Source organism: Lepus europaeus, chromosome 7 (assembly GCF_033115175.1).
Source record: "Lepus europaeus isolate LE1 chromosome 7, mLepTim1.pri, whole genome shotgun sequence".
Lineage (NCBI taxonomy): Eukaryota > Metazoa > Chordata > Mammalia > Lagomorpha > Leporidae > Lepus > Lepus europaeus.
Window position 1 is genome coordinate 18,624,395 of NC_084833.1, and position 27,419 is coordinate 18,651,813.

Genomic DNA, 27,419 nt, shown 5'->3' on the forward strand with positions numbered 1-27,419 from the left:
GGCCAGAAGTATGAGCACCTGTGATGACAGACATTTCATAGGTAGCCTAGATTCCTATAGCAGTTGACTGTGGGCTCTACTTCGGCCTGAATTGGTAGACTTATTGAGGATCTCCTTCAGCCTAACTATTCATTGCCCTGGACAAAATCTCAAAGTATTTGCAAATGCTCTTTATACCATTCTGATATAACTGTTTCCATTTCTATTCTCAGTTTTCTCAGATTTCCATTAAAAAACAAAACAAATGTACATGCTTTTTTTCCTTTTATACTCAAACATCAAAGAAGTGTATGAAATATAAAAGTCCCCAGGATCCTCACTAGGATTGCTGTGTCCGTGTGTTTTTTTCCTGATTATAGAAATATGTATTTCAAATACATGTTAAAATGGGTACCATTCTTCAACCCCCCCTTCTATTTAAATTTTTTTTCAGAAGGCTTTCCTTGTCAGTACATAGGGATAACTTAATCTTTTTAATAGCTTCATGATGTTTCTGTATGGATATAAATTTTACTCTGTTGCTGGACATTTGATTTGTTTCCCAGTTTTTCACTGACAGTGTTACAAAAGAATCATATATGTATGTATATATATACATATTTTATATATATCTTTGAATCCTTGTGTGTTTGTGTAGGGTAAAGTTTTTAATGGAATTGTTGAGTCAAAGTGTGTGCCTGAGGCAAGTTTCAAGTTGGTCTTGACATTTTCTTACCAATCCGTTTAATATTATCATAGAAACCATTTTTCTGTGTTGTTCTTCTCTCATGATCTCCCATCATCACCTCAAGTTACATAACAGTGTTAGGAGAGATGGAGGGAAAACTTGAGAAAGAAGCAAGCGTGGGGAATTATATTGGACACCAGAGCTTTTCAAGGAATATCAAGATACTAAAACCATAGTTTGAAGAATATGAGTCTATCTACCATTATTTACTGGAATTGCCTTAGCAAGGGAGAATAAAAATCAACAACTGTGACCTCATATTTTGCTCAGTACCCTGTAGTTTTTGATGCTTGGATTGTAAAAAATAGAAAAATTTCTCTCATTTTTTTTTTCCTGTTAGGTTTTCTGTTCTCCCAAGTATATTTTACACTCAGTCTCTGTCCTGAATATTTTCTCCATGTTATAGATATTAATGATTAATTGATAAGGGAGAGATAAGAGGTTCAAAGAGATAATTTTAAGAAACTATGTGTATTTGTTGGATAAAAACATCTTGTGAAGATATATGTGGATGCCTTTTTTCCTTTTAAATCATTAAGGTTTACCACCTCCTGGCCTGCTTTCTTCGTCTGTAAAACTAGAGAGTAGATCATTACTTAGGTCACTTTCATTTTTTAGTTTTCCGTATGGACGATGATCAAGGGAAATCTATGCATCTTTCTAAAGGGCATCCTGAGACACTAAACCAGGTTCCTTAGAAAGCCAGAAGAGAAAGATCCAGGGTTGGTCTCTGAGCACAGGGTGGCTCATGACCAGAAAGTGACTGATTCAACAACCTATCTGCCTGTCTCAGCCCAGAAGCACTGGTGATGGTCTGATATACATAGACTGCAGCCCGGAACCTCCTGGGGGGTTAAATGCCCTTTAGTTTTCACGTCTCTGGAGTTCACCTCAGCAGGGAGATGCCATGGGAGAGCTGTATTTACTCCTTCCTAGTGTTCCCCACATTAGTGCTAGTTTGTGTTTGTCCATCTCTGTTTCTCTCAGATTATCTCCTGCTGCCTACTACGCCCAGAGGATGATCCAGTATCTCTCACGGAGAGACAGTATTCGCCAGCGCTCCATGCGCTACCAACAGAACCGTCTCCGTTCTTCCACCTCTTCCTCTTCCTCAGACAACCAGGGTCCATCAGTAGAGGGAACCGACTTGGAATTTGAGGACTTTGAGTAAGTACATCCTCAGCTTTTGTTCTTCGCTCTTGCCCTAGACTGTGAGTGCCTCCAAGCTGGCCACTGTCTGAGCTGCAGTGGTGTATGTTCTTACTCCCATTTGCCAAGTTGCTGTTTATGAACAACAGGATGAGTTGAGGGACAGTGAATTCAGAACTCAGGTCCCTCCCAGCTCTAGCGTTGCATTGCTTAGACTGGAGCCTGGGGAAAGACAGCCCTGTTGTCCTTGGGCCAGAGTGGGAGAGGTGCCTGTTGTTCTTCAGGCAGCTTTTCATTTTCCCTTGCCTGTGGAAATGTTTCTCATGAGTTATCTTTATGACTGTAGGGAGGCATGAAGGTTGGTGTTTTTTCTTTTAAAGATTTATTTTATGGCCAGCGCCGCGGCTCACTTGGCTAATCCTCTGCCTGTGGCACCGGCACCCAGGTTCTAGTCCCAGTTGTCGTGCTGGATTCTGTCCCAGTTGCTCCACTTCCAGGCCAGCTCTCTGCTGTGGCCCTAGAAGGCAGGGGAGGATGGCCCAAGTGCTTGGGCCCTGCACCCACGTGGGAGACCAGGAGGAAGCCCCTGGCTCCTGGCTTCGGATCAGTGCAGCGCACCGGCCACAGCGCACTGGCTGTAGCGGCCACTTGGAGGGTGAACCAACGGAAAAGGAAGACCTTTCTCTCTGTCACTCTCTCTCTCACCATCTAACTCTGCCTGTCAAAAAAAAAAAAAAAGTTATTTATTTGAAAGGCAGAGTCACACACACACACAGAGAGAGAGAGAGTGCAGGAGACACAGAGAGTGAAAGGTCTAACATCTGCTGGTTAACTCCTCAAATGGCTGCATCATCCAGGATTGGGCTGATCTGAAACCAGGATCCAGGAGCTTCTTCTGGGTCTCCTATGTGGGTGCAGGGGCCCAAGCACTTGGGCCATCTTTTGCTGCTTTCTCAGATGCATTAGCAGAGAGCTGGATCAGAAGTGGAGCAGCAGGGACTTGAATCAGAACCCATATAGGATGCCAGCATTGCAGGTGGCTGATAAACCCAATATGCCACAATGCTGGTAATGGTGTTTTTTCTTTTAAGCTAAGTAGAGATGGAGATGTCTTTATTTTTACATATTTGAATTTCTCTAAAAGTTGGATTTTCTGTCTTAGTACACTGATCAGAGTGATTTTTAAAAATAAAAAAAAAAAGGGAGGCTGGTGCTGTGGTGTAGCAGGTAAAACCGCTGCCTGCAGTGCTGGCATCCCATGTGGGTGCCGGTTCAAGTCTTGGCTGCTCCACTTTCAATCCAGTTCTCTGCTATGACCTGAGAAAGCAGTAGAAGATGGCCCAAGTCCTTGGGCCCCTGCACCCACGTGGGAGACCTGGAAGAAGCTCCTGGCTCCTGGCTTCGGTTTGGCCTAGCTCCAGTCATTGTGGCCAACTGGGGAGTGAACCAGCGGATGGGAGACCTCTGTCTCTGCCTCTCCTTCTCTCTCTGTGTAACTCTGACTTTCAAATAATTAATAAATAAATTTTTAAAATAAAATAGAAGATTTATTGACTTATTTGAAAGGTAGAATGAGAGAGAAAGAGTTCCTATTTGCTGCTTCACTTCTCCCAGGTGGCTTCAATAGCCTACGCTAAGCTGAACTGAAGCCAGAAACCAGGAACTCTCCCCAGGAACTCCAGTTGGGTCACCTATGTTGGAGGCAGGAAACCAAGCACTTGGGCCATTATCTGCTGCCTCCAAGGTACACTAGCAGGAAGCTGGATCAGAAGCGTGGAGTAACAGAGAGTCAAACTAACACTCTGATATGAGATTCGGGTGTCCCAAGCTGCAGTTTAACCTGCTGGCCGCAACTCCCAGCCGCAGACTGGTTCTTTGAGGTCCTACTCCCTCGCTTAAAGTTTCTCAGTCTCCCACTCTTATCCTCTCACAAATAGTCTTTTGAAAGTTGCCTTTCAAGGCACTGAGGTGGGTTAAGAGGTGATTCTTCGCTTTTTCTGTTTTTTTGAGTGGTTGATAGGTAGGGACCTGAGAGTGAGTCAAAGGAGCAGGCTCAGCCTCAGGCTCCAGAGTTTGAGATCTTGAACTTCACTGCTGAGTTTTGGACTCTCAGATTTGGTGTCCTAACCTTTCTAGCCATTTGTTGTATTTCCATCCTGAATCTGGGCTTTCCTTGCTTGTATCAGATTGGACATTTGACTCTTATTTTGATTCCTGTATTTCGGCATTCTCAAACATAGAAAACAAGAGAGAGAAAAGGCTGATTAAGCATTTTTGTTTTCCTGGCAGCGTTGGAACAGAACATGCTGTCAGTCATTTCCTTCCTTTGTCCCTGTCTTCACATAGCCTGGTCAGGTCTGGGTTCCTAAGAGTTCTTGCCTCTCCCCAACCTCCCTCCTCTTCCTCAGATGAATGGATAGTTTCCCACAAGCCATCTTGCAGTAGAGTTTTATGGTGTGTTTGAGAAATCTCTTTGCCAGAGGGACTAACAAAGCGGGGACAACCTTTATATCAATTAGCCCTCCTGATACTGTCACTAAACATACCTTTGTATACCTTGGTATACCTTGGAGTAAAATGAAGAATGAGGGATTTAATTATCTGAGAAAGATATAAATGTGCAAGAAATGGAGGGGTGACCTGAAGCAGCTGTGGGTGGCAGATGGAGCATAGGTGGTGATGCTTCCTTCCTTCCTTCCTAATTATTTATTTAAAAGGCAGAGTTACAGAGAAGTAGAAGCGCAGAGAGAGAGAGAGAGAAGTCTTCCATCCACTTGTTCACTCCTCAAGTGGCTGCAATGGCAGGAGCTTAGGAACTTCCAGGTCTCCCACGCAGGTGAAGGTTCCCAAGGACTTGGACCATCTTCTGCTGCTTTCCCAGGCCACAGCAGAGAGCTGGATCAGAAGTGGGGCAGCCAGGACTTGAACTAGTGCCCATATGGGATGCTGGCATTGTAGGCTGTGGCTTTACCTGTTATGCCATAGTGCCAGCCCTGGTGGTGACCCTTTCTCGTCAGCTGTGGGAGAAGAGCAGAGCTCCTCTCTGACTCTCAGCCTGCATCCTTCTCCCTCTGTCCACTGTTGGGCAAGATGGATGCATGTACTTGTAGCGAAGGAAACAGAGACTTTTCGTTACTTAAGCCAGGTAGACCCCTGTAGTGAAATATGTGCTCCTGTAGATGCTGTACCAGGTCCATTCGGGTAGCCACTTAAACATACTTACTGAGGTTGCTGATACTTAGTGCTGCTGACAGCCTAGGCAGCCTTCTTTCCATGCATGCTTGGAAGACTGCATTATCATTTTTTTTTTTTAAGATTTATTTGTTTATTTGAAAGGCAGAGTTACAAAGAGGCAGAGAGAGAGAGAGGTCTTTCATCTACTGGTTCATTCCCCAGATGGCTGCAATGGCCGTAGCTGCGCTGATCCGAAGCCAGAAGCCAGGAGATTCCTCTGGGTCTCCCACGTGGGTGCAGGGGCCCAAGGACTTGGGCCATCTTCTACTGCTTTCCCAGGCCATAGCAGAGAGCTGGATCGGAAGTGGAGCAGCCAGGACCCAAACTGGTGCCCATATGGGATGCCGGCACTGCAGGCAGTGGCCTCACTCGCTATGCCACAGTGCTGGCCCCTGCATTATCTTTTAGCAATGGTGAAATGTGGGGCTCATGCCTTTAAGCCGTATCTCGCCTCGTGACTTGTCCTTCACAATGGAGTTCTGGGTTAGTTTAAAATGTTCTGTTCTCATCTTACCTTCCTTTTCTTCTGCTACCACCTCCTCTCTCCCCTTGCTTCCCCCTCAGTTTTCCTGTGTCAGACTGCCTCCTCCTAGTGCTCCCCCATCCCACCTGTGCTCTCGCCTCCCCTCTGGCTTCAGCATGACCTGAATTTACATTTCTTTCTTCACCTTTTATGCATTAACTTGCTGTTGTTTTTCTCTAGGGGTCTTATATAGTCAGTCCCCTGGATAGTGACGGTTGGCATAATTTTCTGATGCTCCTCCTAAAGCCTCTCCCCTGGGTGTTTGCCTCTGTTTTCAGGCCGATGCAGGCATAACCTTGTTTAATAGCAGCCGTTTATCAGTCACCTCAGCATTAGTAGTCCGAGTCTTCCAGTGAGGGATGGAGCTGGCTAGTTGGTGCTGATCTACAGTCTGTCATCTCTGTCTCCTCCCTGGTCCCCTCCCCACCTGTAAACCCAGTGCTGCTGTGGTTGCTCCTCTACGCTTCATCTCTAGGTGCTCTGAAGAGGGAGAAAATGAGAAATTAGAGAATGGTCCAACCCATTTTAATTTCTCTACTGTGTCCTTTTTCTTACCTTTGATACTAGATGGAAAGTCAGAGGCTTCTACTGTCATAATTTATGGTTCTTTCAGGTCTAGAGAAGCAGGTGTGTTAAATATGACCTAGAACATTTCCTAACAGGATGGCATTCAGTGAAATGGTTCTTCTATTAGCTTTCCTCCCTCACTTTAACCTCTTCAGTGTTTCTACTTGCTAAGTTGTAGAACATTTTGCCAATCTTGGGCTTGTCTCACTGAGGTGTATGGTGTCCCCAGAAAACTAAGAGAGCCATTTCTCAGATCCCTTCTTTTTGGTTATTATCCATTATCCATTGAATAGAAGGTTCAATAATAATATTGGTTATTATTACTAATAAGTTTTTCATATGTTATACTAATGAGTAACTTTTCAAAACATTGGTAGTACTTAGGCAAAAGTATACATTTTATAATGTTGTTAAATATCTTGTTTAATCCTTATAATGGCTTAATGAGCTATTTATTCCATTGTAGTGTTTTTCTAATTGAGGACACTGAGACTTGACCAAATCAGATGTGTCTGATTAGAAAACAGGAACAAAGATATTTAGGGTCTGACTTTCATTGTCCCGCAGATTTAGAAACCTTTAAAAATGATATACAACCATATTGGAGTGTTTCTACATGCTTGCTGTGAAACAAAACCATTGAGATTTATCTCTAGGGAGGATGACTTAGGAGGTTCGTCAGCAACAGGTTAAATTTTTTGTTCTTGTTGTCTAGATTAATGACCATCTTCCCAGACAGGCATCTCCTCCTGCCATTCATCTCTGTCTGTGGTAAGGATTGAGACTGCAGGATTCCTGTGTTTATGAAAATGCACAAACAGGACATCCACAAACCTGCTGTCAGCAGGTCTCCCTGAAGCCCTCAGCAGCTGTCATTGCATAAAGATGTTCACAAGCAGGGTAAAGGTGTGACTGCCTGTGACATTGCTGTCTGCCTGCTTGTGAGCCCAGACCACCTACTAGAATATAGATGGCAAATAAACATAAGGAAAACTCTCATTTTCATTTTTTATATCCCTTTGGAAAGAAGGAGGGGGAAATTTTCATAAAGCCCCACTTAAGTGCCAGTAGTTGCTAAGACTTGTATACAGCTTATTTGTTATCCTAGTATTTCAACTGGCTTTGCCCCTTTCTTCATTTTATCTGTTTCTCTAAATGTAATTATAATCCCAGAAGCATCCTCAGTTCATACCGCTGCCCTTGTTACCTCTTTCTGTAGCTGATTTGCCTTCTAAGGCGAAGGAGACTCTGAGTACAGTCCTTGCTAGTTACAGTCCGATCTAGAGAAGCCCGAGATTAGATCGTATCTCCACTATGCATGCCAGTCACTGGGTGATTATATTCAACTTCTTAAAAATTGATGCTAGCACAGAAGAGACAAAAGTCTTTCATTCTCAGATGTGACACTGGTTTCTACCTAGGAAATACATTTCATTCAGAATTCTAATCTCTCAGACTTAAGATGAATTCTTTATGTTTATTACATTTCTTTTTTTCTTAGTTTTTTAAAATTTATTTTCATTTTTTTATTTGAAAGAGAGAGAGAGAGAGAGAAGTTGTTCATCTGCTGGTTCCCTCCCTCCCAAATTACTCAAAATAGCAAGGGCTGGACCAGGCCAAAGCCAGGAGACCAGGACTCAATCCATGGATCCAAATGCTTGAGCCATCATCTGTTATATCCCAGAGTGTGTGTTAGTAGGAAACTAGATTGGAAGTAGAAAAGCCAGGATACAAGCAGACACTCCAGTATGGAATGTGGATGTCTCAAGCAGTGTCTTAACCACCACATCAAATGCCTACCCTTACATTTATTTTCCTGTTTAAAAAAAAAAAAAGCAAGGGGCTGGCGCTGTGACGGAATGGGTAAATGTGCCGCCTACAGTACCGAAATCCCATATGGGTGCCAGCTCAAGTCCGGGCTGTTCCACTTCTGATCCAGCTCTCTGCTTAAGCCCGGGAAAGCAGTAGAAGATGGCCCAAGTCCTTGGGCCCCTGCACCTGCATGGGAGACCCAGAAGAAGCTCCTGGCTTCGGATTGACATAGCTCCGGCCGTTGTGGCCAACTGGGGAGTGAACCAGGGGATGGAAGACCTCTCTCTCTCTCTCTCTCTCTCTCTCTGCCTCTCCTTCCCTCTCTGTGTAACTCTGACTTTCAAGTAAAAATAAATAATTTTTTTTTTAAAAACAAAACAAAACAAAACAGATTTACCTGTTTGAAAGACAGCAATGGGGCAAGATAGGGGATGGGAGAGATACCTTCCATTCACTGGTTTCACTTCCCAGGCCACAACAGCTGGGTCTGGGCCAGGATGAAGCCAGGAGCCAGGAACTCCATCCTACTCTGCCACATGGACGCAGGGTCCTATGTACTTGGGTCATCATCTGCCGCCTTCCCAGCTGCATTAGGAAGCTGAAACAGAAGCAGAGCAGTCTGAACTTGAACCAGCAGTCTGACAACTGACATTGCAAGCAACAACTTAACCTGTTAAGCTACAATGCTGGTCCCTACATTTATTTTCCTAACTACTGTAATTTATGTGGTGTATTTCAGCCCCTTTTATCCAGAAATCCACATTCTGACCAAATACACAAAATTTAGTTATGAATAGGACAGTCATTTCTGGGTACAAGAGATTGATTTAGTTTGGCATGATGTATTATGGCAGTAGCACATTTGCATATACAGAGGAGCCTTGTGCTGCAAGAGCTTCTCTTGTTATGATCCTCCTTCTAGACACCTAGCAAAGACACCTGGCAAGGAAGTCATTAAAAAGTCTTCACAAAGGGGCCAGTGTTGTAGTGCACTAGGTTAAGCTACTGCCTGTGACACTCACATCCCATTTGGGCACCGGTTCAAGTCCGTGCTGTTTGCTTACCAGCCAGCTCACTGCTAATGCACCTGGAAAAGCAGCAGAAGATGGCCCAAGTACTTGAACCCATGCCGCCCACCTGAGAGACAGGAGGAAGCTCCTGGCTCCTGGCTGCAGCCTGGCCGAGCCCCAGCCAGCAGATGGAAGATCTCTGTCTTTCCTTCTCTCTCTGTAACTTTGCCTTTCAAATAAAATTTTAAAATCTTTAAAATAAAATGTTCATGGAAAATATAATTTAAAAAATCTCCATAGTCAGGGTAGACATTTAGCCTAGCAGTTAAGATGCCAGTTTAGACACCTGTATCCCACATCAGTGTACCCGAAGTCAATGTCACTGACTCTTGACTCCAGCTTCCTATTAAAGCAGACACTGGGAGGTAGCAGTGATGGCTCAAGTGTTTGGAGACTCAGATTGAGTTCTGAGCTCCTGGCTTTTGGCACAGTCTAGCATTGGCTATTGTGGGCATTTAGGGAGTGAATTAGCAGATGGGAGCACATGTGCACTTCCCCCCACTTCTGCTTCTCAAATTAAGAAAAGATCTTCACAGTGTATGATGCAGCTATAGATTGGAAGTGGAGCAGCTGGGACTCAAACCGGTTCCCATATGGGATGCCAACACTGCAGGTGGCAGCTTTACCTGCTACGCCACAGTGTGGCCCCAAGTTTTTTTTTTTTGTTTCGGTTTTTTTTTTTTTTTTTAAATTTAGAAGGCAGAGTTACAGAGAGATAGAGAGATAGAGAGGGAGACAGAGAAAGATCTTCCATCCACTGGTTCACTCCTGGGTAAATGCGCCGCCTGCAGTGCCAGCATTCCAAATGGGTGCTGGTTCGAGTCCCAGCTGCTCCACTTCTGATCCAGCTCTCTGCTATAGCCTGGGAAAGCAGTAGAAGATGGCCCAATACCTTGGACCAGTGCACCTGCAAGAGAGACCCGGAAGAAGCTCCTGGCTCCTGGCTTCGGATTGTTGTCGCTCCGGCCATTGAAGCCATCTGGGGAGTGAGCCAGTGGATAGAGGACCTCTCTCTCTCTCTCTGCCTCTGCCTCTGCCTCTCTGTAACTCTGCCTTTCAAACAAATAAGTACATCTTTAAAAAAAAGAAAAGAAAAGAAAAGAAAAGAAAAAGCAGTAGGCTTCGTACAGGTAAAGATAATTGAGGGTTACATTTTAAATATTGTGTGTAAGAGGCCCTGGTGTTTTCTAAGAGTGGGGCCCATTTGTGTATATTCCTGGTGGGATGAGCTGCCAGAGAGTACAGCCATCTGACTTCCTGCTGCTCCAAATAAAATGTTACCCAAGTCCATTTTTATTCTTACTGAAGCCAATTTTGAACTAAGCGTATAAATTAGCAAGTGACTCTAGAACAGCAGTGACTAGAATTAGGATCACTTGTCATTGCTTGCTGATCTCCACGCCTGACAACTATTGCCTGCTACGTAGCTCTGGGTCCTGTTCTTGGCTGGGCCTGTAATTTGGCATCTGATCTGAAGCAAGTCTCTTTCCCACCCTCGGCCTAATCTGTAAAATGTCTGATCTCTGATCTATAAAAATGAGATTAGATAATCTCTGAAGTCCCTTTTAGCCCTAAGGTTCTTGGAACTTTTTTGAAGTTATCTACTTCAGGATAATTTCCTTGTACTCAGCAGGAAAACTAAGAAGTTTCAGAAGCAAGGAGCTTCCTGATAATTAGGAATAGGCTGTCTGGTACCTGTCAAGCCCCAGTGTATTTGTAAAATGTATACCTACCCAAATTCTAGCTCTTTACTGAGGATTTTGACCGACTGCTTAGAAATGCGTAACACTGTTGGCAGCTTTAGAATTCATACTCTTTATGGGCAAGTAAAATACATCTGAATATTGATTATGGTGCATGCAGCAGAAGAGTCTAGCTTGTGCTTGAGCTTAGAATGGGAAATTACAGAAGGAAAGTATTAAACAGCCAGGGGGTGGGGGGAGAAGACAACCACTTAGATTCAAATGTTTAGTTTTTAACATAAAGTGCACATTTAGAATATGGATTTACATAATGTAGGCAGATGAAATTAAGAGGTAGAATAAGGGAGGAAAGGAATTTGTAAATGGTAATTATCCCTTTTATTACTATTCCTTAGAAGAAAAGTAAAGCTCTACAGTTCCAGGAGACCTATACCGTAGGTCGCCTATGAATGATAGCTGGGACTATGCCTGCCTTCCAGAAATCTAAGTCCTTGCACACGTTCAAGTCCTTGCAAACAAAAACTGGAGCCTCAGTTTCGGTTAGCAGCACCTAGTAACAAAAAGAACTTGACCAAGATCACTCTGCCATCCAGGGATAAGAATAATGCCAACGGGACCTTCCTTTGTCTGCAGATTGAGTAGAGACAGAGGAACATAGGCAAACAAGTATTTTTTAAGTAGTCTAATTTTCAGCAGTCAACTGTGTACTGTCAAGAGGACAATGGCCTTTTGAGCTTTTTGCTGCAAGAGCTTCATTTATAAAGGTCCAAGGCAGAACCATTTGTCACTGGGAAGCAGTGGCAGCCTGGCTGTCTGGTCAGGACGCAGCCAGCAGTCTGTAGGTGTATTTTTCATTTCTTTCAATTGCAGCCTCTCTCTGAGGCAATTAATCCTGGACATAGAGCAGAAGGGTTGCTGCTGCGTTTCTGTCTTGTTCTGGAGACTTGTCTTCTTGTATTCAGCACTTGTCTTGGAAACTTGATTGTTTGAAGGATGTTTTTTCCTTGTAAGATCTTTTACATGAAAATATTATTTTTTCCCCTCTCCTTTCCCAGTACCCCTCTGAGAGTTAATCAGAGATGCACAGAGTTCAACAACTGGGAAAACCATTAATAACCCAGCCAGCTTCTATCCTGCTGGCTTAGAGGCAGCTTCTGGCTGTTGAAATTGATGAGGATTTCTCTGGTGTTTCCCTGAAAAGTGTTCCTTCTGTGTTGGAGGAACAATACCAGCATATTTGTACACTCTCTTTGCCTTTTTTTCAGCCTCCCACCCCATCCCAGAAGGGTATTGACTGTGTTATGTTAGACCCCAGTGTTGAGCATCCTCTACTGTTCTTAAGAAACACTCTTGGGTCTGCCTTTCTCCCACTGTTCATCTGGCAAGCATTTTCCAGTCTACTCATGTACAGTCTCTGCCTGACTGATTTTGCCTTCTTCCATCTCATGGATCCTTGCTGTATGTGGGTCTTATATCATCACTGAAGTGAGAGGCAGGCTCTTACGTAGTTATCTGAATATATCATTCTTTTAAGTACTTTCATTTTTAAAAAAGATTTACTTATTTGAAAGGTGGAGAGGGAGAATAAGAGAAAGAGAGAAGGAAAGAGAGGGAGAGAGAGAGAGAGAGATCCTTCACCTGTGGCCTTACTCCCCAAATGACTGTAACAGCTATGGCTGGGCCAAGCCACAACCAGGGGTCAGGAGCTCTATCTGGTTCTCCCATGTGGGTGGGAGGAACTCAAGTACCGAGCCATCCTCTGCTGTGTGCTAGGTGCATTGGCAGGGAACTGGATTGGAAATGGAGTAACCTGCGCTGTGATTTGGGATGCTGGCATCACAAGCAGTGGCTTAAGCCGCTGCACCACAATGCCCCCTATACTTTTAGTTTTTTGGTCTTTTCTTGGAACTCTTAGTGGTAATCTCTCTCCCCATGCTTCAACTCCCCCCTGCCCAATATTCTATGCACTGAAATTTGTTTCCCCAACAGGACTCCTTATCTGAATCCTCATTTCTTTCTATAGAATCTAGAGAGTCATTAGTTACTCTTTTTACCTCTAATTTATTTCGAGCTATGCCTTGGATCTGGAATTTCTGTGTGCCAATACTAAAACCAAAGGTCTTTTCCCTTCTTCTTGCCTAACACATTTTTTTTGTGGGGCATTTGCCACTTTATTAACCCATTCTTGTTTTCAAGGTTTTCCTAACTGTAAATGAATGGCTTTTTGTTGCAGGTTGTTTTACACACACACACATCCACCTTGGCAGTGTCTCATTTGTGTGTTTGCTGTGTTTCATATTTTCTTAATCACTCTGGTTCCTAATCTGTCATTTCTGCTTCTCTGTGAGAATTCTCAACACTTCCAGTTTGAAGCCTTCTCTACATGGGATAGAGATGCCATTTATCTTATTTTCCCATTCTTAGTTAAAACGTGAATTAAGTTGAGGACTAGCACATACACCTGTGCTTACTTAATTTATTGCCTCTTTCATGGCTCCTGATGGTAATCTTCAGACTAAGACTTTGCTTGTATTCGAGCCAGCTGATCTCATCTTTATTTTCTCTTATATATTCCCCAGTAGTCTCCAAATTATAGAGTCATTATCTCTGGTCATAAGTAGGAGGTTGCAAAAGAGTTTATGGAAAATGTATGTTATGAAAAATTGTGCAATTTCAAAAAAATTGCATCAAAATAAATTTATCTGTTAATTCCATTTTTCTGTGAACTTTGTGAAGTTCTCTCATATTCCAGCTTCCCCTCTTTCATGTCCACTCTTTTTGTGTATGACAAAATACACATAACATGAGGAGCTGGTGTGAACGGTGCAGTGAGTTAAGCTGCTGCCTATGTGGCTGACAGTTCAAGTCCCAACTGATCCACTTCCCATCCTGCTCCCTGCTAATGCTCCTGAGAAAGTAGTGGAAGATGACCCAAGTACTTGGGCTCCTGCCAACCATCGGGAGACCTTCTGCTGGCCCCGTCCTGGTCATTGATGCCATCTGGGGAGTTAATCAGCTGATGGAAGAACTTTCTCTCTGTCTAACCTTCTCTCTCTGTAATTCTGTCTTTCAAATAAATAAATAAATCTTTAAAAAAAAAAGTAACATGAAAATTACCATTTTAAGCCCCCCACTTTTTTTTAAATGGAGGATTAAGCAACCCAAAAACAGTTGATTGTTTTAGGTTTTAATTGTAACAGAAAGAGGATTGTGATATATATTGTAGGATTCCACATATTTTTTCCTATCTCTGGTGTTTATCCAGAGCTCAGAATTATTCACCATGTTTCATGTAATTTTTTTTTAAGATTTATTTTTATTTATTTGAAAGAAAGAGTTACAGAGAGAGGTCAAGACAGAGAGGTCTTCCATCTGCTGGTTCACTCCCCAGATGGCCGCAATGGCCAGAGCTGTGCTGATCCAAAGTCAGGATCCCGGAGCTTCTTCTGGGTCTCCCATGTGGGTGCAGGGGCCCAAGGACTTGAGCCATCTTCTCCTGCTATCCCAGGCCATAGCAGAGAGCTGGATTGGAAGAGGAGCAGCCGGGACTAGAACCAGTGCCCATATGGGATGCTGGCACTTTATGCCAGGGCATTAACCCACTGCGCCACAGTGCTGGCCCCTCCATGTAATCTTTGAGCAATGTGCAGTGACTTCTCTGCTCTTCAGTTCTGCCAACACCGTGGAGAGCACTGTTTGTTGTTTAGGGGATGGAGCTTTGGACCTTGCAAGAGCAAATTGTCAGCACCACAGTATGATGCTGGGAAGGCCAGTTCTCTCCCATACCTGTAGAACAAAATATTTGAATTTGTCCTGTAGTGTGTCTTTCTAGATTAGCATTCAATCTGTTGCAGGCTCAACCCTTCCCCACTTCTCCATTTTTCCCCTCTTTGGACCCTTTTAAGTTCTCCATAGCAATTAGTTGTACTTTTAGTACCTATTGACCAGTAAAATAAACAGTGATGAAAAGCTACCAGGAACTGAATTTTACTTTTAAATGAATTGGTACTTTATCTGACCATACCTGGAATCTACAGATGTTTGGAAAATAATAATATGTTTAATTTTGGAACTACCTCATTTGTTTGTTCGACTATTTCCTTTTTTAAAGAAAAATTATTTTCATATTATTTGAAAGGCAGAGAGACAGAGATCTTTCATCTGTTGGTTCACTCTTGCAGCCCAGAACAAGTGGGACTGGACCAGACCAAAGCTAGGAGCCTGGAACTCCATCTGGCCTCCCACGTGGGTAGCAGAAACCCAAGAACTTAAGCCATCAACTGCTGCCTCCTGAGAGGCTCATTAAAAGAAAGCTGAAATTGGAAGTGGAGCCAGGACTCAAACCCAAGAATACTAAGTGACTTTCTTTTTTAAACATTTATTTATTTATTTGAAAGTCAGAGTTACAAAGAGAGAGAAGGAGAGGCAGAGAGAGACACATACACAGAGAGAAAGAGGTCTTCATCTGCCAGTTCACTCCCCAATTGGCCACAATGGCTGGAACTGCACTGATCCAAAGCCAGGAGCTTCTTCCAGGTCTTCCCACAGGGGCCCAAGGACTTGGAACATCTTCCATTGCTTTCCCAGGCCATAGCAGAGAGCTGGATCGGAAGTAGAGCAGTCAGTACTCGAACTGGTGCCCATATGGGATGCTAGCACTGCAGGCAGCAGCCTTACCCGCTATGTCACAGTGCCGGCCCCTTAAGTGACATTTTAACTGCTACACCAAACATCTGCCCCCAGTATTCAGCTATTTCTTTGTGTAGATGTTTTTGCACCTTCCCAGTAACTTCATTCTGCTAGTAAAGAACTTTTTATCTTCTTCTTTTTTAAGATATATTTTATTTATTTGAAAGGCAGAGTTACAGAGAATGAGATCGATTCTCCATCTGCTGTCACTCCCCCAAATGGCTGCAATAGCTGAGGCTACGCCAGGCTGAAGCCAGGAACCAGGAGCTTTATCTGGTATCCCATGTGCATGTGGGTGCAGGGGCCCAAGGATGCTTTCCCAGATGCATTAGCAGGGAGCTGGATTGGAAGCAGAGCAGACAAGGCTGGAGCAGGTGCCCATGTGGGATTCTGGCGTTGCGGGCAGCAGCTTAACCATGATGTCTCAGCACCGGCCCTGATTTTATTCTTCCTCCTAAATCCTCTTTATACTTTCTATATTGTAGTGGAAAGAGAAGGCCATGCCTCTTGCCCCCACCACGCTGCTCCTCTCAGAAACGAATCCACTGCAACATTGTTGAGAAATCAACAGCAACACTATATAGTCTTATCTCTCTTTTTATCTACAGAGTTCCAAGTCAAAGGAATATGTGTTAAAACAGTAGTGTGCCTTCTTGTTTTGGAAAATAAAAATCAAATACTGACTTTTAATGGATCAGTTTCCAATATCCTTGGTATTGACTTCTATTAACGGTAAAAGCCATTTCTACCAAGATATAAAAACGTGCATAGGCTTTCATTTCCTGCCTGTGCAGCTCCCATTGGTCCACTTAAAAGCCAAAGTGTTCCCTTAAACTTTGATCCCAGGGCCAGTTTAGAGATTATCTCTTTGATTTGAAGATAATCCAAGAGAGAAAACCGCAGACAATGTCCCAAATCAAGCTCACAGAGGTTTATCTATGTTGCAGAGTTCATTAAGCAGCTAATTAAGTGCTCTGCCCAGCCAATGCCCTTTGGCTTATTGTTTCTTTGAAGCATTGGAAACTAAGCCATGTGAAGTCTCTCTTCTCCTGTTTCTTGTGGGAAGCTCTGGAGTCTACAACAGAAAGATCCAAGGCCTCAAAGTCAGATCTTTCTCGAATCCTTTCTCAACCACTTACCAGTTGTATGACCTTGAGATTTGCCTCTCATGTCTTACAGTTTCCTCCCTCCCTCCTCTTCTCATCTCTTTCCTTTCTTCCTTTTTTAAAGATTTATTTATTTATTTATTCATGCATTCAAAAGCAAAGAGAGAGAGAGAGAGAGATTGTCCAGCTGCTGGTTCTCTTCCCAAATGGGCAACAGCCAGGTATAGGCCAAGCTGTAGCCAGGAGCCAGGAACTCGGTCCAGGTCTCCCATGTTGGAAACAGGGACCCAAAGTACTTGAGCCATCATCTGCTGTTTCTCGAGGTACATTAGCGGGAAGTTGGATCAGAAGCAGTGCAACCAAGCCTTGAACTAGCACTTCGATACGGAATGTTTGTGTTGCAAGTGGTGGTTTAACCCACTGTACCACAATGCCAGCATCACTTTTCTTTATTTTTAAAATTTTTTTCATTTCCTTTGAAAAACAGAGATTCACAGACAAATCTTTTATTGCTGAATCATTCCCCAAATGCTTGCAACAGCCCAGGCTGGGCCATGCTGAAGTCAGGAGCACAGATCTCAATCTGGGTCTTCCATGCATGTGGCAAAGACCCAGATACTTAAGCCATAGTCTGCTGCCTCCCAGGGTGTATGTTAGCAGAAAGCTGGAATTGGAAGTAGAGCCAGGATTTGAACCAAGGCACTCTGATGGAATGAGGGCACCCCAAATGGAATCTTAGCTACTGAACCAAATCCCATTCCACCCTGATCTTTAATTTTTGTATCTGCAAGATAGAATCAGTATAACTGGTAGACCTGCTAGAAGAATTAAATGGTAATGCATTATTAACCTCTGTATTAAAACTTAGAGGGGGCCAGTGCTGCGGCTCAACAGGCTAATCCTCCGCCTAGCGGTGCCGGCACACTGGGTTCTAGTCCCAGTCGGGGTGCCAAATTCTGTCCCGGTTGCCCCTCTTCCAGGCCAGCTCTCTGCTATGGCCCGGGAGGGCAGTGGAGGATGGCCCAAGTGCTTGGGCTCTGCATCCCATGCGAGACCAGGAGAAGCACCTGGCACCTGCCTTTGGATTAGCGCAGTGCGCTAGCCACAGTGCACCGGCCGCAGTGGCCATTGGAGGGTGAACCAACGGCAAAGGAAGACCTTTCTCTCTGTCTCTCTCTCTCACTGTCCACTCTGTCTGTCAAAAAAAAAAAAAAAAAAAAAAAGAACTTAGAGGGACTAGCATTGTGGCATAACAGGTAAAGCCACTGTCTGCAATGCAAGCATCCCATATGGGTGCTGGTTCCTGTCCCAGCTGCTCTACTTCCAGTCCAGCTCCCTGCTATTAGCCTGGGAAAAGCAGTGGAAGATGGCCCAAGTGTTTGGGCCCCTTGCCACCCACATGGGAGATCCGGATGAAGCTCCTGGCTTCAGTGTGGCTCAGCCCTGGTTGTTGCGGCCATCTGAGGAGTAAACCAGCAGATGGAAGAGCTCTCTCTGTCCTCCCTTTCTGTAACTCTGACTTTCAAACAAGTAAAATAAATCTAATAAATCTTAAAAAAAAAAAAAAAAACTTAGGAGATACTTAATACAGGACAATTATTACTATTGAAAGGCAGAGTGACAGAGAGTGGGGAGAGAGATCTTCATCCACTTGATATTCTTCATCATTGTTAACTTTTCAAAGAGACTTTTTCTTAATTTTTTTTCCTTTCATCTATCACTGATCACGGATTTTTTCCATGTAGGAGGCCTAAGTAGATTTGTTTAAAGATAACCATTTACAAAATGAAATTGGTAGGGGAATTTTTCTTCCTTTAAGATCCCCAAAGGCCAAATTTTCCTCTCTCAGTATAGAAAAAGAAGTGTGTGTATGTTCATCCCCATTCCAGATCCAAAGGTCTAAACTTGGCTTCAATTTCTGATGCTACAGGGTTCAGAGACTACAGTAATTTGAGAAAAAATCCTCTTCTTCCTCCTTCCTGAACTGCTTATAACTTGTAGTCTAGGCACTCCAGAGTGCAGTCTATTAACGTATAACCAGATTAGCAGGCAGCCAGATGACTAATTCTGTGCGGTCCTCTCCAAAGTGCTGGAATTTAGTTTGAGGGATGCTTTTCATTTGGGCTGATGGGTGAATCTGCCTTAGAATCTCTCTTATGTATCTTGTTTTGTTTTCTCTAGGGACAATGGTGATAGATCCAGGCACCGAGCTCCACGTAACGCCCGGATGTCTGCACCTTCTCTTGGACGCTTTGTCCCAAGGTAAGAATTGGGTTATAAGCACCAGAGGAGGCCTTTTTTTTTAAATTATTCATTTGAAAGGCAGACAGAGAGGTTTTCCATCCACTGGTTCATGCCTCTAATGCTAGTCCAGACCGAAATCTGGAGCCAGGCACTCCATCTGGGTTTCCTTTCTCCCTCCCCTCCTCCCTCCCCTCCTCCCTCCCCTCCTCCCTCCCCCCCTCCCCTCCTCCCTCCCCCCTCCCCTCCCCCTCCCCCTCTCCTTCCTCCTCTCCTCCCCCCTCCCCCTCCCTCAGATGCAGTGCCTGGGTTTCTCACCTGGGTGGCAGGCATTCATCCACTTGAACCAGCACCTGCTGCGCTCTAGAGTGCTTGTTAACAGGAAGCTGGGATGGAGTGTAGAGCCAAGATTTGAACCTGTGCACTCCAGTGTGGGTCGTGGGCATCCCAAGCGGCAGCTTAAGTCCTGCATCAAATGCCTGCTCCAGAGAGAGCCTGCATGAGAGCCTAGGATACAGTTTTAAACCTACTTTTTGATCTTTGGATTGTGCATATCTGGAATTATTTTCTAATGAGTTTATAGTCCAGCCTTGCCATCTCTGTACCTGACAGGAAATGATTAACCACAGCAAAAAGTGATTGAAAAGTGGCATTGGGGACATCCTATTTAGGAATAGAAGCCTTGGAGCACTTCACTTTAGATGAAAGGGCAGGAAAGGATAATCATAGAAATTCTTTACTCCTTTCTGGGCTTCTATGGATTCTTAGGTTTAGTGGATCCCATAGCCTATATTTTAAATTAAAAAAAAATGTTTATTTATATTTATTTCAGAGGCAGAGAGATCATATTTACTGGTTCACTCCTCAAATGCCTGTGACAACTGGAACTGGGCCAGGATAAAGCCAGGAACTGGGAATTCATTCAGAGTCTCCCACGTGGGTGGTGGCAGAGACCCAAGTACTTGAGCCATCACCTGTTGCCTCCCAGGGTGTTCCCTAGCAGGAAGCTGGAATCAGGAGCGGAGTCAGCACTTGAGCCCAGGCACTTTAATATTGGATATGGGTGTCTTAGCTGCTAGGCCAAACTCCTGTTGCCCTTAGTCTTGAGTTTCGATGGTAGATAGTATATCCTTTGTTTTTTGGAGTCATTACTCATCTTTGCATATGTGATTCCTTCTTGTAGGCGTTTCCTGCTGCCTGAATACTTGCCTTATGCTGGGATTTTTCATGAACGTGGACAGCCTGGCTTGGCTACTCACTCTTCTGTTAACAGGGTCCTGGCAGGTAAGGAAATGTTTCTCTGGATTTTACAAACGTGAAGAGGCAGAGAACCAGAAAAAAGCCTCTTAGTCCTTTACCTGTGTTGATGTGATGATGTGTTAGTATCTGGCTGAATTCTCTGTTTGGGGGTCCTGTACTAAGTTCATTACTTCAAGGCAAGAAATGGCAGGGTTGAGAAAAATGGCTCTCTTGCCCATTTCTGCTTCCTTCAGATCTTTTAAAAAATTGGTTTTTAGTTCAGCAATTACATCTAGCTGTGCTTGTAGCTGAGTGATGAAGTTGTCTTGTTCATGTTTTCGTTGGTGAGATACCCATGCACCAGATCTTGTGATTTAATTAGGAACTTGGTGCACACTCCCTCACCTCTTTGCGACTGCCAGCATGTGGATTTTCCAGGCACTGCAGAATCTTCTAAGGAGGTGAAGGAGAAACCCAGGGAGCTGGCTCAGAAATCTCCACTGAGCAGAACATGGACTGAGCAAGCCCACTGAGGCGGTTTCGTGTTGGTGACGTAGCTTCACCAGGGTTTTTATGCTGGGAGACCTGCATATGCTGCTGCTTCTGGACAGTCTCTAGAGAAGGAAACAAAGCCAAAATCAATTTTTTTGTGACAAATAATCTTTCACCATCGCTATCCTTTTGCCCACCCCTCCACGTCCATTGCCAGCTTGTAAATTTATGTATATGAAACCATAAAAGGAATAAAAATCAAGCCACATTTAGGTGTATCATTCATTAAAAATCTTTTTTTCTAATTTTTTTAAGATTTATTTATTTGAAAGAGTTACAAAAAGAGAGATAGATCGCTTCTTGGCCATTTGGCTAAGATCCAGTGTAGTATCTGTTCCTATCAGCTGAATAGAGAGAAATCTTCCATCTGCTGGTTCACTGCACCTAATGGCCGCAGCAGCTAGGGCTGTGCCAGACTGAAGCCAGGAGCCAGTAGCCTCTTTTGGGTCTCCCACGTGGGTACAGGGGCCCAGGGACTTTGGCCATCTTCTGCTGCTGTCCCAGGCACATTAGCAGGGAGCAGGGTCGGAAGTGGGTCAGTTGGGACTCGAATCGGTGCCAATGTGAGATACTGGCACTGTAGGCTGTGGCTTGACCCACTGTACACAGCACCAGCCATTATTAAAAATCTTAAAATGGCCTTCTAGTTTGCAAAATTTGGGCCATTTGGTAGTTTAAAAGGTTGGGAGGAATCTGGTAGGGTAGCGGCATTGTTAGGCTGAGGAGTGCTTGTAAGCTTGCTTTTCGAGATTTCTGACCAAGCTGCTGTGACTGCTGGCAGGCCACACGCTTTGCCTCCCAACACTGGGGCCTAAAAATCCCAGAAACCTCAGTTGTTTTCTCTGCCATGCATTAGGACCTCACAGGCCTTGGCCCGGCAGGGGAGCAGACTGTCCCATGGTGTCCTGACAGCCGTGGTGGAGGAGGGCTCTGGTCCTAGTTAAACAGATCCTGTGAACTTGGGCCGCTCCTTGCCTGGCACTCTGTGAGGCTTGGCTGAAGGCACGTGAAGCTCCTTACTGGCAGATAATCACTTGCTGCCAGGCAGCACTGCAGAGCACTTCTCCACCCTTCTTTGTTCTAGACATCTGCCGCCGGCACCCCACACCGCATTCTGCTCCTCTGCTGGCAAGTCCCTGTGCCTTGGCATTTAACTTTTTTGGAACAACGGTTACATTGTTTTTTCCTTTTTGCCTTTGCCTCCAATATCTCTTTACCTCCATTTCCTATGCCTTACTTTACTTTGTATCCAAAGGTCTGACTCCAAATGGCCTAATTTCACTAATGGATATCTTTGACTACAGGAGTTTATTCTAGCAGACAGCTGTTCACAGCTGTGAAATCTGTTGAGAAAAGTTCTCTATTGAAGGATGCAAAATGCCTCTAGGAGACTCCTGTAGCCTCATGTTTGAATTAGATTAGCAGATGGTGTCCATTCACAATTAAATGGTTTTTCCCATTTTCAAAACCCTTATTATTCGTCGATATTTGGATGTCCCTCCAGATTATGTTGGCAGCTATATCATAGGTTTTCTTTTCTTGCAAAAATCCCAGTATTAATAATAGCAGCAACAAAAAGAAGCCTAACATTTATTGAGCACTTGTTGTGTACTAGGGAGTGTTTTAAGTACTGTACACATACTTCATTTCTGTCTTGCAGCAATCCTTTGAGGCAGGTGCTGTTACCTAATTAACAGCGGAGGAAACTGAAGCTCAGAGGGAACTTGCCCAGAGTGCTGTGGCTAGGAAGTGGAGGAGCCAGAACAGCCAGGCAGCCGACTCCAGGGCTCTTCTGCTTTCCCACAGTGGTTTTAAAGGCCAAAGAATCAAAATACCATTCTTTCCAGGACCTTGATCTAGAAGAGAAAAAGAGCTCCCAAAGACCTTGGCTGACCTTCAGGATTTTTCTTATTGGTTTCAATTTCTTTGTTTTAAGTGGGTTCTAGACATAGCTTTTTATGATCCAATGGTGCTTGCAGAGGAAAATCTTATTATGTAACAGCCCTTTTGCCAAGCCTTGGAGCCCTCCTGGATACAGATGTTTCGCTTTTTATTAAACTTACTTGTGATCATGTAATTGAGTTCCTATAATAATGGCTTTCAAAGAGAAATTGGCCTTTTAGCAGTAAGCACTCCCAGTTTTCCTGAAAAGGCATTTTCTAGTGTATGATTGAAATGAGGTTGTGGTGGTCCCAAAACAATTACACTCGGTTCAGATTTGTTCTGCGGCTGTTGTGTATCAGACACCGTTGTAGGTTACCAGAGTGAGTAAGATAAATATACTTGATCCCTGCCTTCTTGTAGCTCAAAAGGGGTTAACCATACCTTAGTTTTGCTATTATTTGGCCTTGCCTTAGTCTTACTGTTCAGTCCTTGGCTCCAAATAGAAGTGGAACCTTTGTATGATGAATGGCTTTAGCATGCATGTTTTGTAGACTTGGAGGGACAAAACCCATACCTGCAGTTTAAGGAAATGTGACTGTTACTATGGTGGTAAATGAGGGTCCCTCACTGAGGCCATTCAGAATCAACAAAAATGGATTTGTAAAAAATTAAGATTGGGGGCTGGTGCTATGATGTAGTAAGCTAATAAGCTTCTGCCTGTGGCACCAGCATCCCATATGGGCACTGCTGCTCCTTTTCCAATCCAGCTCTCTGCTATGGCCTGGGAAAACAGTGGAAGATGGACCAAGTGCTTGGGCCCCTGCCCCTACATGGGAGACTGAAAGGAGCTCTTGGCTTCAGATCAGCTCAACTCTAGCCATTGTGGCCATTTGGGGAGTGAACTAGTAAATGGAAGACTTTTCTCTTTCTCTTTGTCTCCCTCTCTCTGTAACTCTACCTCTCAAATAAGTAAATAAAAATTAAAAAAAAATTAAGATCAGGGCTGGCACTGTGGCATAGTGGGTAAAGCCACTGCCTGCAGCACCAGCATCCCATATGGGTGCTGGTTCAAGTCCTTGCTGCACCACTTCTGACCCAGTTCTGTGCTATGGCCTGAGAAAGCAATAGAAGAAGGCCCAAGTGCTTGGGCCCTTGCCTGTGGGAGACCTGGAAGAAGCTCCTGGCTCCTGGCTTCAGATTGGCCAAGCTCTAGCTGTTGCAGCCATTTGGGGACCGTTTGGAAGACGTCTCTCTCTCTCTGTCTCTCTCTCTCTCTGCCTTTCAAATAAATAAATAAATTTTTTTTTTTTAATTAAGATCTATCTACTCTTTTTACCACAAGAATCTGAGAGCAATGATAGAAAGCAGACGCTACCACAGAGTAGTAGTTTTGATAGTCTGTTCATCTTGACCTCCTCTCCCTTATCTTGGTGCCTTCCCCACAATTCTGTGGCCTCCTTATGGCCTTCAGCCATCCAACTACACAGGCCAACACAAATGCTGGACCCGTGCTTATCCCATCAGATCCCATTGTCCTATATATAGGACACCTATGAATACTTACATTGAGGGGCCGGCGCTATGGCGTAGTGGGCTAAGGCACCACCTGTAGTGCCAGCATCCCATATGGGAGCCAGTTTGTGTCTCGGCTGCTCCACTTGCGACCCAGCTCTCTGCTATGACCTGGGAAAACAGTAGAGGATGGCCCAAGTGCTTGGGTCCCTGCACCATGGGGGGGGACCTGGAAGAAGCTCTTGGCTCCTGGCTTTGGATTGCAGTCATTTGTGGGGTGAACCAACAGATGGAAGACTCTCTGCTTCTGCCCTGTAACTCCGCCTTTCAAATAAATAAATAAAATCTTTTTTTTTTTTTTTGACAGGGAGAGTGGACAGTGAGAGAGAGACAGAGAGAAAGGTCTTCCTTTTTGCCGTTGGTTCACCCTCCAATGGCCGCCGCGGTAGCGCGCTGCAGCCGGCGCACCGTGCTGTTCCAATGGCAGGAGCCAGGTGCTTCTCCTGGTCTCCCATGGGGTGCAGGGCCCAAGCACTTGGGCCATCCTCCACTGCACTCCCTGGCCACAGCAGAGAGCTGGCCTGGAAGAGGGGCAACCGGGACAGGATCGGTGCCCCGACCGGGACTAGAACCCGGTGTGCCGGCGCCGCAAGGCGGAGGATTAGCCTACTGAGCCACGGCGCTGGCCAAATAAAATCTTTTTTAAAAAAACTTAACATTGAGCAGTAAATATACCACTTATGGTAACCTTGAAATAAATACAATGTATTTGAAATATTTTCAGAGCTGAAAAGTTGAGACTTTTAGATTAAAGAGGTATAAATGCATTTGTTTATTTATTTTAAAAGATTTTTATTATTTATTTTAAAAGATTTATTTGAGAGGTAGCATTACAGAGAGAGGGAGAGACAGAGAGAAAGGTCTTCCATTCATTGGCTCACTCCCCAATTGGCCACAATGGCTGGAGCTGCGCTGATCCGAAGCCAGGAGCCAGGAGCTTCTTCTGGGTGTCCTATGCCAGTTCAGGGATGGCCCAAGCACTTGGGCCATCTTCTGCTGCTTTCCCAGGCCATCAGCAGGGAGCTGGAAGAGGAGCAGCTGGGACTCGAACTGGTGTCCATACGGGATTCTGGTGCTGCAGGCAGAGGCTTAGCCCACCATCCCATAATGCCAGCCCATGTATGAATACGTTTAAAACTATTGCACCTCTACCAGGTGTATTTTTGGAAAACATGGAAAGTCTAGGGAGCGCCCTCTGCTGACTCTTTAGCAGACAGCTGTACCTCTGTGGGTACCCTAACTGAAATTAAGGCCATGAAGTGAATGCCTTCTCTGGGCCGGGTGTGTCCTAGGTGCTTTGTCATGCATTATCTCTTCTGCTTATTGTGACAACCCTGGAGGTAGGTGGTAGCTTTTCCATTCTACAGGGAAGAAAACTGAGACTCAGAGAAGTTTTATGACTTGCCCAGTCTAACACTGTGAGAAGCAGACCTGGAACTGTAAGCCAGGTCTCTCTGAATCATAAGACCTGTATTCTGTCTTCTGTGCCATGTTTTTGCTTAAGTTCAAGTAGGGAGTATCTGCCAAAGGGTTCTTAAGCTTATAATATTTTTCTGCATGTTTGAAGCCTCATAAAAGTGAAATAAGAAGCTCTGGTATTTGACAGCCTCCTGGTAATTACAGGCGGAACAAAAGAACTTCTAAAGGATAGGGACCTGGGTAATGTACAATATTAGTTATCTGTCCTGCATAATCTTTTTGACTTTTATCCTAATGAGCATCTGCTCCCAGCAGATGTGAGCCTGATGTACTTAATTTACTATTGTGATTAAAACCAATGGGAAGTGTCAGGATTTTCCTGCTCCTAGCCACAGGTCGTTGGAGCCTGGTTGAGTCTTGGGCTAGAAGTGGCTTTGTGCCCAGTCATCACAGTTTTCCTTATGATTTCTTCTTTCATCTATTAGTTGTTTAGGAATGTGTTGTTCACTTTTGTTTTTCTCTCACTCTCGCTCCTTCTCTCTTTTTCTTGTGAGGGACAGGCAGAGCTCCCATCCACTGATTCACTCCCTAAATGCCCACAATGGCTGGGGCTGGAGTGGGGGCCTGGAGCCTGGGTCTCTCAAATGAATAGCAAGAGCCATTACTCCTAGAGCCTGTGTAGGCAGGAAACTGGAGTCAGGAGCTGGAGCTGGATATAAAACTCAGATACTCCATTATGGGGTACAGGCATCTTAACCGCTAAGCTAAAATGCAATCCCTAAGCCTTTTATTGTTATGAAATATCCCTATGTCTCAGGTAATATTTTATCCTGCAGTCTGTTTTTTCTTATATCGCCACAGCCACAACAGCTCTTTTATGGTTGTTGGTTGTATGATTGCTTTCAACCTATTTATTATATTTTTAAAAGTTTTATTTATTTGAGAGCAGAGAAAGAAAGAGAGAATTCCTAACTGCTGGAGAACTCCCCAAGTGCCTACAACTGCTGGGACTGGGCTGGGGCCGAATCCTGGAGCTAAGAATGCAATCCAGGTCTTCCACATGGTTGACAGGAACCCAGTTACTTGAGCTAGCACCACTGCCTTTCAGGGTTAGCATTTGCAAGAAGTCAAAAGCCACAGATGGGACTCAAACCCAGTTAGAGTCAGGAATTGCACCCAATATGGGATGCAGGCATTTTAATTGCTAGGCTTAGTGCTCACTGCCTCCTTTTTAGATCTTTGAATCTAAAGTATGTTTCTTATAGAAATTGTATATTTGTATCTTTTTTAAAAAAGGATTTATTTATTTGAAAGTCAGAGTTACACAAAGAGAGGAGAGGCAGAGAGAAAGAGAGAGAGAGAGGTCTTCCATCCCCTGGTTCACTCTCCAACTGGCTGCAATGGCTGGAGCTAGACCAATCCTAAGCCAGGAGCCAGGAGCTTCTTCTGGGTCTTCCATGTGGGGGCCCAAGGTCTTGGGCCATCTTCTAATGCTTTCCCAGGTCATAGCAGAGAGCTGGATCATAAGGGAGTAGCCAGGTCTTGAACTGGCACCCATATGGGTTGCTGGTGCTCCAGGCCAGAGTGTTAACCCACTGCTTGACAGCGCTGGCTCCTGTATCTTTTTTTCAATCCTAACAAATCTGCTTTTTGATTGGCTCTTTTAGTGTATTCACATTTACTGTTATTAATACAGTTGAATTTTTCTGCTGTTTTGCTGTTTGTTTTCTAATGCCTTATTAAGTTTCTTTGTTCTTCCTTTACTGACCTTGTATTAGATAGATATCATCTAATGTGCTTTTTAAATTCCGTTATTGATTTTTGAACTATATTTTGGCAAGATTTACTTCAGATTGATACAGAACTAATTCTGGTAAGATAGAGAGTCTTTGTTCCTCTGTAGCTCCACTCCTTTCTCCTTCCCCTGTGCTG

At 44.3% G+C, this 27,419-nt stretch overlaps 1 protein-coding gene and 1 pseudogene across 7 annotated transcripts in view; both read left to right on the top strand.

The window, feature by feature from the left end:
* The window catches only part of AMBRA1 (autophagy and beclin 1 regulator 1), a 226,038-nt gene that overhangs the window by 82,910 nt on the left and 115,709 nt on the right, over positions 1 to 27,419 (top strand). For 5 of the 7 annotated variants that reach the window (XM_062196222.1, XM_062196223.1, XM_062196227.1 and 2 more), the window contains 3 exons: positions 1,715 to 1,894; positions 18,762 to 18,842; positions 20,005 to 20,105. In XM_062196222.1, the coding sequence (XP_062052206.1) occupies positions 1,715 to 1,894; positions 18,762 to 18,842; positions 20,005 to 20,105 (362 nt within the window). The remainder of the gene's footprint in view (positions 1 to 1,714; positions 1,895 to 18,761; positions 18,843 to 20,004; positions 20,106 to 27,419) is intronic. The other 2 variants (XM_062196224.1, XM_062196228.1) reach the window with 1 other exon arrangement.
* Positions 20,905 to 21,001, top strand: LOC133765018 (U2 spliceosomal RNA; annotated as a pseudogene).